Source organism: Stenella coeruleoalba (genome assembly GCF_951394435.1).
Source record: "Stenella coeruleoalba genome assembly, chromosome: 7".
Classification (NCBI taxonomy): domain Eukaryota; kingdom Metazoa; phylum Chordata; class Mammalia; order Artiodactyla; family Delphinidae; genus Stenella; species Stenella coeruleoalba.
Window position 1 is genome coordinate 9,542,068 of NC_137153.1, and position 14,088 is coordinate 9,556,155.

A 14,088-nucleotide genomic window follows, 5' to 3' on the forward strand; every position below is an offset into this window, starting at 1 on the left:
CAACGTCCCTATTCTTGCTTTTGAGATACGGCCAGGGCTTGCTGTTGCCAAGAAGAAAGACCTAGGAGACACGGGGCTGCTCTGTCTTGAATTTTTATTAAAAGAATGAAATGTTTGGACGTGTTGGGAAAAGTTAGATTTTGTATTTTTCACGTGAATCCATAACTGGGACAAGAGAAAGCTTCACTTCTTCAACTGACTGCTATGATTTCATAATTTCTGCCCTGTTCAGGAAGTCTCCTGGCAGGTGGGCAAGGCTCCCATAGCCCGAGAGTTTTCTGAAAGCCAGCTTTTGCTTCTCTTAATAGCCTTTCTTGATCCTGTTTTATGTCTTCCTATCGAACGAAGGCTCACTCTATCATCTCTATGGATATCACACATGGTAAAAGTCCCTAGTAGGTTGAGTGCTTATTAGGAAAAGTGCTGTCTAATCAACATAGTTGATGTAAAACCAAATTAGCTCTTGTTACTTACATGGGTATGCCAAGATGAACCCTACTCTAACTTCGTACTTGATAGATCGATCGATCGTGCTTGCACCACACATCCCTGTGAGGCTGAGTTGATAACAAGCCTTTATTGTAGCTTAGAAACCTGGAAACCAAAGAATGCAGACCTGCCCTCTTGATACAGCTCTACATAGCTGCTTCGTACCCTAGGAAGGAATGCACGCTCACTCCCTGGCCCTGGCTGGTTTTGTGCAAGTCGGATGTGCATTTAGTGAACACTGACGTTGAAATAAAAGTCAGTTTAACAAACGATATATTTAGCTGGCATCGTTCTGTATTTTGCTAGATTCCTATAATAAATACTTCATATGTTTTCTCCTCGTAGCTTCTGAGTCACAAGTTGCCACCGTCATCAAGTCTGGCTTCTCTCCTTAGTCTTCACTGCTTCCAATATTTTTCCATCAAAGAAACTGCCACACTACGTTTAGGGCTTGTTGTGGAATGAAATGGAGACTATAAAGCTTAAGGAAAATAGAAGACCTGTGGGAGCTGCAAGGTACACTGCAAGGGAGTGTGTGTGTGTGTGTGTGTGTGTGTGAACCTGAGGACAGGTCAATAGCCTTCACCAATCTGAATAAGAGAAAGTGGACTGAAAAGAAAATGAAGAGTGTCAGGGACCTGTGACACTACACAGAAAAGCTAACACTCACACCATTGGAGTCTCAGAAGGAGAGGGAAAAAGAGTGGGGCTGAAAAGATATTTAAAGAAATAATGGTGACATATGATCCACAATCCCACTCCTGGGCCTATATCCAGACAAAATTCTAATTCAAAAAGATACATGCACCCTTATGTTTACAGCAGCACTATTCACAATAGCCAAGACATGGAAAAAACCTAAATGTCCATCAACAGATAAATGCATAAAGATGTGGTCCATATATACAATGGACTACTACTCAGCCATAAAAAAGAATGAAATAACGCCATTTGCAGCAACAGGGATGGACCTAGAGATTATCATACTAAGTGAAATAAGTCAGAAAGAGAAAGACGAATGATATCACATATGTGGAATCTAAAATACAACACAAATGAACTTCTCTATGAAACAGAAACGGACTCACAGACATAGAGAACAGACTTGTGGTTGCCAAGGGGGAGAGGGTGGGGGAGGGATGGAGTGGGAGTGTGGGATTAGCAGATGCAAATTATTACACATAGGATGGATAAGCAACAAGGTCCTACTGTAGAGCACAGGGAACGATATTCAGTATCCTGTGATAAAGCATAATAGAAAAGAATATGAAAAAGAATGTATGTACATGTATAACTGAATCACTTTGCTGTACAGCAGAAATTAACACAACATTGTAAATCAACTATGCTTCAATTAAAAAATTTTTTAAAGAAATAATGGCTGAAAACTTCCCAAATTTAGGAAAAGACATGAACCTACAGAGTAAAAAAGCTAAATAAACCCCAAATAAAGACCATACAACGAAAACATCTTAACTAAATTTGTGAAAACTAAAGACAAAGAAAAAATCCTGAAAGCAGACAGAGAGAAACACCACATAACCCACAGCGCACACCAACTCAAGTGCCCGTGGATTTCTCATCTGAAGCCGTGCTGGCCAGAAGTGGCCCAATGTTTTTCAAGAACTGAAAATTTTTAAAACCTGTCAAATAAATTTTATAACCAGTGAAAATATTCTTTAGGATTGAAGAGGAAGTAAAAACTGTCCATTCAAGGAAAATGACCAGAATTCGTCACTAGCAAACCTACCCTCCAAGAATGGGTAAAGGAAGTTCTCTAACAGAAAAGAAAGGATTACAAAAGGAAGCTTGAGCCTTCAGAAAAGAAAAAAGAAAATCAAAATGGGTAAAAGAGAGAAAAATATCATAGAATATTCTTCTCATGGGCTGCTTAACTCATATTTGATGGTTGAAGTAAAAATGTTAATGTCATCTGATGTGATGCTCAATGTACGTCGAAAGAATACTTATATACAATTATATTTTAAAAGCGGGAAGGGTGGGCTTCCCTGGTGGCGCAGTGGTTGAGAGTCTGCCTACAGATGCAGGGGACGCGGGTTTGTGCCCCGGTCTGGGAGGATCCCACGTGCCGCGGAAAGGCTGGGCCCGTGAGCCATGGCCGGTGAGCCTGCGCGTCCGGAGCCTGTGCTCCGCAACGGGAGAGGCCACAGCAGTGAGAGGCCTGCGTACCGCAAAAAATAAAAAAAAAATAAAAAAATAAAAAAATAAAAAAAATAAAAGCGGGAAGGGTAAAGGGACCTACGTAGCAGTAAGGTGGTAAGACCTCCGTACCAGCAGACTGTGACCAGTTACAGACGCACGTTGCCACCACTAAGAAAACTGTACAAAGTGACGTACTCAAAAACACTGTAAATAAATCAACAGGGAATCCAAAAATTTTCAGGTAATTCACGGGAAGGCAAGAAAAGAGAAACAGAAGAACAAGAAACAGAGGAAGCATGAACATTAATAGCAGCTTTATTTCCAAGAGCCCAGAACTGGAACCAAGCCAGTGTCCTTTAATGGGTTGAATGGGGTTAACCAACTGTGGTACATCCAGACTGTGGAACCGTACTCGGCAATAAGAAATAGCACAATACGGATAACATGCAGCAACTTGGATCTGTCTCAAGCGAATTACGCTGCATGAGAAAAGGCCAGTCTCAAAGGTTCCATACTGTACGATTCTATTTATATGGGGCTTGAAATGACAACAGGACAGAAATAGAGAGTAATTAGTGGTTGGCAGAGGTTAGGGACGGGAAGGTGGGTAGCAGTGGGAGGGATGTGATGTCGGGTGGGAAGGGGAGAGGGGGAGGGGGGTTACAGTGGGGAGCTGGCTGTAGTTATAAAGGGGCAGGAGGAGGGTTCTTTGTGGGGATGGACTGTTCTGTATCCTGCCTGTGGTAGTGGGTGCACAAACCTACACATGCAGTAACACTGCACAGAACCAGATGCTCACACACAAATGCGTGCACGTAAAACTGATGAAATAAGAATAATGGATTATATTTGTATCAATTTCCTGGTTCTGATACTGTACCAATCAGAACCGTACCTGGTTCTGATACTATACCGATGCAAGCATCTACCATTTAGGAAACTGGGCCAAGTCTATATGGGATCACCCTGTATTATTTTGTTTCATTATCATTTGTATTTGATACATAATTTACATATAACATTATATTAGCTTCAGGTACACAACATAATGATTCAATACTTGTATATATTGTGAAATGGTCACCGCATTGTCTAGGTAACATCCATCACCAAACATCATTACACATTGTTTTGGTGATAGAAACTTTTCAGATTAACTCTCAGCAACTTTCAAATACAGTTGATCCTTGAACAACACGGGTTTGAACTGCACAGGTCCACTTATACTTAGATTTTTTTTCAGTAAATACAGAGTCGGCCCTCTGAATTCTCATCGCTGTGTCCACAGGTTCAACCAACCATGGATCGTGTGCCATGATTACTATCCACACGTGGCTGAATCTGCAGACGCAGAGTCTGTGGATACAAAGCACCCACTATGGGACTTGAGCATCGAGGATTTTGGTATCTGCAGAGGGTCCTGGAACCAGTCCTCCACAGATGCCATGGGACAACTGTAGACAATACAGTATTATTACCTAGATTCACCATGCCATACATTACACCACATGACTTATTTTATAACTGCAAGTTTGTTCTTTGGACCCCCTTCACCTGTTTTGCTCACTCCTCACCTCCCACCTCTGACAACTACCAATCTCTTCTCTACATCTATGAGTTCAGTTTTTTTGTTTTATTAGATTCCACATAAGAGATCATACAGTCTTTGTCTTTCTCTGTCTGATTTAGGTCACTTAGCATAATGCCCTCAAGGTCCATCTATGTTGTCATAAATGGCAAGGTTTCACTCTTTTTTTTGGCTGATTTTATATATATACATATTTATACATATATATAATATATACATATATATAAAATTTTTAATCTATTCGGCCATCAATGTACACTAGTTGTTTTTATGTCTTGGCTATCGTCAATAATGCTTCATTGAAGATGGGGGTGAATACATCTTTGAGTTAGCATTTCCATGTCTTTCAGATAAACACTCACAAGTGGGATTGCTGGATCATATGGTAGCTGTAACTTTAATTTTTTGAGGAATCTTTGTACTGTTTTCCACAGTGGCAGCACCAATTTCCAATCCCACTAACAACAGTGCATAAGGGTTCCCTTTTCTCCACATTCTCACCAATACTTCTTATCTCGTCTTTTTGATGATGGCCATTCTGACAGGTGTGAGATGATATCTCACTGAGGTTTTGATTCAGATTTCCCTGATGATTAGGGATGTTAAGCATGCTTTCATGTGTTTTTTGGCTGTTTGTCTTCTTTGTGAAAATGTCTATTCAAACCCTCTGCCCATTTTTCAATCAAGTACTTGGGGGTTTTTGTGTGAGTTCTTTACATATTTTTGATATTAACCTCTTATCAGATATATGATCTGCAAATATTTACTCCCATTCAGTAAGTTGCCTTTTAATTCTGTTGATGGCTGCCTTTGCTGTGCAGAAGCTTTTTAGTTTGACATAATCCCACTTGTTGATTTTCCTTTTGTTGCTTTTGCTTTTAATGTCAGATTCAACATATCATTACCAAAACCTGTGTCAAGGAGCTTACCCCAATGTTTTCTTCAAGGAGTTTTACGGTTTCAGGATTTATGTTCAAGTCTTTAATCCATTTTAATTTTTATGTGTAGTGCAGGATAGTGGTCCAGTTTTCCAAGCACCATTTATTGAAGAGACTGTCCTTCCATGTTGCATATTCTTGCCTCCTCTGTTGTAAATTAGTTGACCATACACGCATAGGTTTATTATTTCTTATAATACCATAAACATCTACAATTTTCTCAAAATAAAAATTTTTGATAAATGGCTCTTCCAGAAAACCCTTTATAGGCCCATTGCAAATATGATTTTCCCTCTCTTGGGAAGAAGATGGGAATAAATTATGGTGGGAATGATGATTTTCCAGTAATCTCACCAAGGTCTTTATACACGTTTCTCAGAAAAATTTCACATCAGTACAACAAATGGAACATAAAGCATTTTGTTTTCGGAGTTCCTATGTAAATTCATTCTTCATAAGTTGTTCCAAGTTACTCTTTAAGGTTGTTGCTAAAAATCAAAAAGGAAGCTGCCCATTAGACCCACCTGGAAGAGGTTAGGTGTAACTCCTTCTTGCAAGAGAATACCACGTTACAAGAAATTATTTTATTCTCCTCCTAAAAATTAGGAAGTCAGATTGGCTCAGTCATATGGAAAAAATCTTCATGTCTCCATCAGACTTTCGAAACTACAAATAAGGGGTGGAAACCCATGTAACAATATATTAATACTGTGTACCATTGTTTTAGTTTTGTTTTGCTTTTTTATTGGAATATAATTGCTTTACAATGTTGTGTTACTTTCTGCTGTACAATGAAGTGAATCAGCTATATGTATACCTATATCCCCTCCCTCCTGGACTTCCCTCCCATCCTCACCTATGTCATCAGAGAACCGAGCTGAGCTCCCTGTGCTATACTGCAGGTTCCTACTGGCTACCTATTTTACACATGGTAGTGTATTTATGTCAAACCTAATCTCCCAATTCATCCCATCCTCCCCTTACCTCCGTGTCCACATGTCCGTTCTCTACATATACGTCTCTATTCCTGCCCTACAAATAGGTTCATCTGTACCATTTTTCTAGGTTCCACATATATGCATTAATATACAATATTTGTTTTTCTCTTTCTGGCTTACTTCACTCTGCATGACAGACTGTAGGGTCCATCCACATCTCTACAAATAACCCTATTTCATTCCTTTTTATGGCTGAGTAATATTCCATTGTATATATGTACTACATCTTCTTTACCCATTCATCTATTGTTGGACATTTAGGTTGTTTCCATATGCTGGCTATTGTAAATAGTGCTGCAATGAACGTTTACAATATGCATGTGTCTTTTAGAATTATGATTTTCTCATGATATATGCCCAGTATGGGATTGCTGGGTCATATGGTAGTTCTATTTTCAGTTTTTTCAGGAACCTCCATACTGTTCTCCATAGTGGCTGCATCAATTTACATTCCCACCAACAGTATAAAAGGGTTCCCTTTTCTCCAGACCTTCTGTAGTATTTATTGTTTGTAGATTTTTTTGATGATGGCCATTCTGACAAATGTGAGGTGATACCTCCTTGTAGTTTTGATTTGCATTTCTCTAATTAGTGATGTTGAGCATCTTTTCATGTGCCTCTTGGCCATCTGTATGTCTTCTCTGGAGAAATGTCTACTTAGGTCTTTTGCCTATTTTTTAATTGGGTTGTATTTTTGATATTGAGCTCCATGAGCTGTTTGTATATTTTGCAGATTAACCCTTTGTCCGATGCTTCATTTGCAAACATTTTCTCCCATTCTGAGGATAGTCTTTTTGTCTTGTTTATGGTTTCCTTTGCTGTGTGAAAGCTTTTAAGTTTAACTTGGTCCCATTTGTTTATTTTTGTTTTTATTTTCATTATTCTAGGAGGTGGGTCAAAAAAGATCTTGCTGTGGTTTATGTCAAAGTGTGTTTTCCTCTAAGAGTTTTAGAGTGTCCAGTCTTAGGTTTTTAATCCATTTTGAGTTTAGTTTTGTGTATGGTATTAGGTAGTGTTATAATTTCATTCTTTTACATGTAGCTGTCCAATTTTCCCAGCACCACTTATTGAAGAGGCTGTCTTTTCTCCATTGTATGTTTTTGCCTTTGTTGTCATAAATTAGGTGACCACAGGTGTGTGGGTTTATCTCTGGGCTTTCTACCTTGTACCATTGATCTATATTTGCTTTTGCGTCGGTACCATACTGTCTTCATTACTGTAGCTTTGCAGTACAGTTTGAAGGTGGGGAGTCTGATTCCTCCAGCTCCATTTTTCTTTCTCAAGATTGCTTTGGGTATTCAGGGTCTTTCGTGTTTCCATACAAATTGTAAAATTTTTTGCTCTCATTCTGTGAAGAATGCCATTGGTAGTTTGATAGGGATTGCACTGAATCTGTAGATTTGCTTTGGGTAGTACAGTCATTTTCACAATATTGATTCTTCCAAACCAAGAACATGGTACATTTCTCCATCTGTTTATGTCATCTTTGATTTCTTTCATCAGTGTTTTATAGTTTCCTGAGTCTTTTGCCTCCTTAGGTAGGTTTATTCCTAGGTATTTTATTCTTTTTGTTGTGGTGGTAAATGGGATTGTTTCCTTAATTTCTCATTCTGAATTTTCATTGTTAGTGTATAGGAATGCCAAAGATTTCTGTGCATCAATTTTGTATCCTACAAGATTATCAAATTCATTGATTAGTTCTAGTAGTTTTCTGGTGGCATCTTTATGATTTTCTATGTACAGTATCATGTCATCTGCAAACAGTGGTAGTTTTACTTCTTCTTTTCCAATTTGTATTCCTTTTATTCCTTTTTTTTCTCTGATTGCCGTGGTTAGAACTTGCAAAACTATATTGAATTAAAAGTGGCGAGAGTGGACATCCGTGTCTTGTTCCTGATCTTAGTGGAAATGCTTTCAGTTTTTCTCCATTGAGAATGATGTTTGCTGTGGGTTTGTCATATCTGGTCTTTATTATGTTGAGGTAGGTTCCCTCTATGCCCATTTTCTGGAGAGTTTTCATAATAAATGGGTGTTGTATTTTCTCAAAAGTTTTTTTTTGCATCTATTGAGATGATCATATGACTTTTATTCCTTAATTTGTTTATATGGTGTATCACACTGATTGATTTGCATATATTGAAGAACGCTTGTATTCCTGGGATAAATCCCAGTCAATCATGGTGTGTGATCCTTTCACTGTGTTGTTGGGTTCTGTTTGGTAGAGATTAAGGGGCAGTAAAAACACTGCTTTCGTTTCTAAATGTCTGGGTGTTCAGAAATTGTTGTATTGCATGTTTTAAAATAATGAAAATCGGTTTCACCAAAGAAAGGAGGGACCCTTAACACGGCACATGCAAGGATGGGTCAGTTCCAGGGAAAAGAGTATTCTTCTATCTCCAGACAAAATGAACCACAGGGGTTTTCTAAGCCGATGTAATCTGTGTATAAATAATGCCATACAATGGATCATCTTTCAGCAAGACGTCTTGATAGTAGGAGACAGCAGACCTTGCCCTGAGGAAAAATGCTCTCTTCAAGTTTAGGGTCTAAAATAGGTTCTAGAATGATAATCTGAGGTTAGGCTGGGGCAGGAAAGTGACCATATATGAACTATGTTCTATAAAATGCAAATGTGTATGCAAGAGGATGGAAAGACGTGTGAATTTAACACAAAGAGACCAACGGCAAATAGATTAAACCCATTTTATTTGTTCGTGGTTTTTCAGTTACTTATGTAGAATTAAAATCAAGCCAAATCATCAGGTATGTTTTATTTAAAGCACCATGGAATTTATACCAAACTCCCATCATGTTTTATAAAAAGTGGTTTAAGTTCACTAAAAGGTACTCTTCCAACAGCCATATCTAAGTCATGGAATCACATTTAAATTAAATAGAGAGAATATAATTCAATGTCAGGATACTGTAATCGTTTATTCTAGCCTTAATAGACTTTTTACAAATTATAACATTGAGGAGAAAATTGTTGAGAATGTAATATTTGATTAGGCCTCACAGAGCAAACATTGTTCTTCAATCTCATAAAAATCCTTGCATTTCTCAATCAATCTACAGACTAGCTGAGACATAACCATTGTTACTAAACGATACAAAGAAGCCAAGGTTTAGAGATACTAAGTGATTCATCCAAGGATGCTCACAGGAGAGCAGGGCAAGTTTGATCAGAACCCTGACTCCAAACTGCTTCCCTTTCTACTTCATCAAATATGTATTCCCAACAAAAAGCATGAGAATCATAAAAGATGACTTTTAAAATGCCCAAGGCAATCTTTTAATTGGTTTGGATAGACTTCATTTTCAAATGTTCTCAAATTTTTCATTAAAGGTTTCACTCAGTTGTTCAAATGCTAAGACCACGTTGTCCTCTTCATTTTCACATAGTTCACGCAAAGAAACACTGTAAATGGAAATATAGATACACATAAAACTCACCCATTCTACTGAGAGTCGGTATCATAAGAAGGGCTTTCCCCAGGGAGGTAGAACTAAGTAAATCCCACTAGATGATGAAATGTGAGCAAAATGAGGAAAAGAATCATAAGGAACATATTTATCTAAAAAACAAAAAAAATCCTGTCAACGAATCAATCAATCAACACAATCACCATGCAGCTCCCCCTCCCTGTATTTTACCAAGAGGATTTTTGTTGTTGTTTTCTTTTTTTGCAGTACACGGGCCTCTCACCGCTGTGGCCTCTCCCGTTGCAGAGCACAGGCTCCAGACGCGCAGGCTCAGCGGCCATGGCTCATGGGCCCAGCCGCTCCGCGGCATGTGGGATCTTCCCAGACCGGGGTGCGAACCCGTGTCCCCTGCATTGGCAGGTGGACTCTCAACCACTGCGCCACCAGGGAAGCCCCCAAGAGGATTTTAATGGCCACCAAGTCCCATGTAACCAGATCCCTCCTCCCTTCAATAATAGCAACACAAATCTCCTTCTTTTTCCCCACATTTTTTTTTTACGGAGTCATTTTGTGGGTTTTTTTTTTTTCAGTATATACTTAAACCCACAGGCAACTACCTCTACAAAAATCAAAACAATCCTCCCTTTACCTAGATGTATGAGAAAATTAAGAAAACAGGGTGTGATAAACAAAATAATGGCCCACAAAGACATCCATGTCCTAATCCCTAGAAATTTATAAATCCTTAGGTTACATAGCAAAGGAGAATTAAGGCTGTAAATGGAATTGAAGTTGCTAATTGGCTGACCTTGAGGTGGGGAAATTAACCTGGATATCTGGGTGGCCCACTGTTGTCACAAAGGTCATTCTAAGTGGAAGACAGGGGGCAGGAGAGAGTGAATGTCAGAGTGACCTGATATAAGAATCTGCCTCCCAATGCTGGCTTTGAAGACAGAAGGGGCCAAAATCAAAGCATCTATAAGCTGGAAAGGACAATCAAATAGATTGTCCCAGAGGCTCCAGAAAGGAATGCAGCCTTGACAACACCTTGATTTCAGCCCAGTGAGACCCATTTTGAACCTCTGACCTCCAGAACTGTAAGACACTAAAGATGTGTTGGTTTAAACACTATGTTTGTGGTCATTTGTTACAGCAGCAATAAGGAACTGATACACAGGTGACGAGAATGGAGAGAGGAAATCCAAGAATGGACAGTGCAGCTGGGCTCATCAAGGAATGGGAACAGTCAGGACCTGACCTTTCATCAGCCTTTTGTAATCTGTACCTGCCTTGATTCCACTAGAGATCCAGTTTTCCCCTGGTGTTTTCATTGACCTACCGCAAAGAATGACCAACTCTGTACCCACAATACTGAATTTCCGCCTAGTTACAGACTCACAATTGTGACTCCTGGACATTTCTCCTGAACAATATTCAAGAGATATAATGTGACGCATACCATCTAACTCACTGGTTTTTGTTCTCAGTCCCCAGATCTCATCCTCCCACCTATGTTTTTATGTATCATTAACTAAAATGGAAACCTTGGTTGTGGAAACTGAGAACATGAGGGTCTAGGGATTCTTGAAGCTTTGGGATACTGCTGCCTGTTGGTCTAAAGTGCCTGGGCTGAGGCTCTGGTCTAGGTGAAAGTTCATGGATTTTGGAATTAGTTCTATTATACAAACAAGGCAACAGTTGAGGAGAAGGTCTGCAAAGTCACAGGGGAATTGAAATGCTCAGGGGCACCTTTAAGTATGAGCTCAACATTTTTCAAATTATCATTAAATTATTAGAAAATATGAAATCACTATTTAAAATGTATAACATACCTGATAGATTTAATGGTGAGGGAAAAATCTTTCAACAACTGATAAGCAGCTCCTTCATTTATCCTAAACAAAACAACATTTTGAAAATTAATGGTATAAAAACATTAAAGAATTTATTTCATATTGAAATGTTGGATTGGTCATTAATGGATTACTTTTGTCTGTCAAGATGTATTTACTAAAATCATTTCTACCAAAGACTCCCAGATGATTTAATCTGTGAGAATGACAATTATGAACTCCAGTCACAAGTTCACAACCAGAGATAATCAATGAACATGGGAGGCTGACCTTCTAGGAGAAACCCAAGCCACAAAGTCAAGATCAGGAGCGTGGATGGGACCAGAGAGTCAAAGAGAAGGCCAAGTGAATTACTCACTGGTATCACAACTACTTTATTCACAATAATGAGTCCCACTGTCAAAAATGATCAGTGTTTCTCAAGAGGGTCAGAAGTTTTAAATACTTGAATTCACTACAGATTGTTCAAAATGTATTTAAAATGCACACTGAATTCCCGATGGTGTGACAGAATTCTCCTCCCCCAACACACCCACACACACGTCCATGTGCTCAGTGACTGGGCCAATTTCTCCATTCCCAGTAAATCTCTGCACACTGTTTTTGAAAATGGTTTCCCTGCCAAGGAGTTAAAACAACTGTCATAGTCTCAGTCCTCAGATGTGTGAATTATATTCTTTTCATATACATCTGTCAGACGATGCAGAGCATGGCATTATTTGTTATTGTTATCCATTTTTAAATATATAATAATCAAAAAATAGTACTAAATAAAAAACATCTGTGAACATGTGCAAATATTGGTAACTGTAGTGTAAATCTTTATGTCAAGTGAGTCAGCCTAAGTCTCAAGATTTTGCTGGTCAAACACGAACAACAATACCACCAAATGTATTTTCTCTTGCCCTTAGTCTGTAAGAAAAAATTTCAGTATGTTTCGCATGATTAACCTATACTTGAAATTATAAGAAGGTGTTTGCCAAACATTCATTACATTCATTTATTAGATGTAAAGATGCAGATGAAGACGGATATAGAAATAGAACTAGAGGTAGAGGCAGAGGTGGAAATGACAGAGAGAGAGAGGTAGAGGTGAAAAGGATAGAGAAAGGTAGAGGTAGAGATGGGGATGCTGGGGATGACAGGGATGCTGGGGGTGGCTGGGGAGGGAGATGGAGACGGAAACAGATAAAACACACCTGTTGTCCTGGACCAATCCTGTCAAGGAACCGTGTTTATAGAAATCGAGCGCATAAGCATTGAGCTGCATTCTTCTTCCTTGGTGATCAAATTCCTGTGGCCACAGCACAGGAGCCCGAGTGCTATCAATGCCAATGGTGCGCAGAGTGACCTGAAGAAATAGAGCTCTCCTTAATTTACTAGTTATGTGTAAAGAAAGTTTATGATTTCTACATTGTGCTTCATAGTTCCTTCCTAGAATCAACATGTTGAAAGCACACTCTTCACAGTGAAGGAAGAGGGTGTCTCTCATCCACACTGAGGTAGTGCTGTCCCAAGTAGGACAGTAGGATGGCCTGGTTCCACCGATGAACATCACTGCCTCACAACGTACAATAAAAATTTTAACTACCAGTCCACTAGAATATAGCAAGGCTCACTAGGAAAGAAAAGCTAACTTAAAATTTTATCAGTATCCTAATTGGTGCAGGAAATACCTTTGTACACAGTGTCAGGGAGCTGGTGCCTTGCATGTCTGGAAAGAAGGCTTAAACTGAGTAACTCTGACAATCTTTGGATCCCAATTACTGGAACAAAAGGGAAGGAGAGGAAGATGGAGGGGAAAGAAAAAGGAAAATAAGAAAAGGAAGAATGCACATCAGTAGTTTTTCATGTCTGCTGATTTTCTGAAAACTCTATGGGGTCAACAGGAACTCTAGTGCAGGGCCAGTGAGAGTGCACACTGGTACAGCTACTTTCTAAAATGACTGGGGAGTAGCTCAGAAAGTTATTATTATTCAAAGTCCTTAGAATATTCTTATTCCGTTATGATCCAGAAAATCGCTTTGACCCCGAAAGTCTGGAAGATTTGCAATCAAGGGGAATTGGTGGATAAGTAAGGTAAAATTATGTGCGGGGATGCAGAGTCTAAACACAAGAGGAAAAGAACTGCATCAAAATTTAAAGCATTAAAAATGTTATTCTTGACTGTTTTTAACTTGCCAGTTATGGGCGTTAGAACACTTTAGTATTTATATTCCATTTTATACATTTAAAAGGATGATGCAACGGTTCTATTTTAACATATCAACACTTATCTGAAAATGCAATCTATATCATTAGAAACTATTTAAATATATGATAAAAATATATGCGTCCATTTAAAATGCACAAGGGTCTATACAGTTTTTCAAAATTCTTTGAAAACAGGGTGGAGGTTTCTCAAAAAACTAAAAATAGAGGTACCATATGATCCAGTGATCCCACTCCTGGGCATATATCCAGAGAAGACAAAAACCATGATTCGAAAAGATACATGCACCCCAGCGTTCACAGCAGCACTATTTACAATAGCGAAGGCATGGAAGCAACTTCAATGTCCATCAACAGATGACTGGATAAAGCAAATGTGGTACATATACACAATGGAATACCACTCAGCCATAAAAAAAGAATAA

At 38.8% G+C, this 14,088-nt stretch overlaps 1 protein-coding gene across 1 annotated transcript in view; it reads right to left on the bottom strand.

The window, feature by feature from the left end:
• The window catches only part of LOC307189570 (putative ATP-dependent RNA helicase DDX60), a 113,364-nt gene that overhangs the window by 25,089 nt on the left and 74,187 nt on the right, over positions 1-14,088 (bottom strand). The window contains exons 34-36 of the mRNA XM_079927755.1: positions 12,652-12,803; positions 11,432-11,494; positions 9,496-9,594 (exon numbers count right to left, since the gene is read on the bottom strand). Coding sequence (XP_079783881.1) covers positions 9,496-9,594; positions 11,432-11,494; positions 12,652-12,803 — 314 coding nt within the window. The remainder of the gene's footprint in view (positions 1-9,495; positions 9,595-11,431; positions 11,495-12,651; positions 12,804-14,088) is intronic.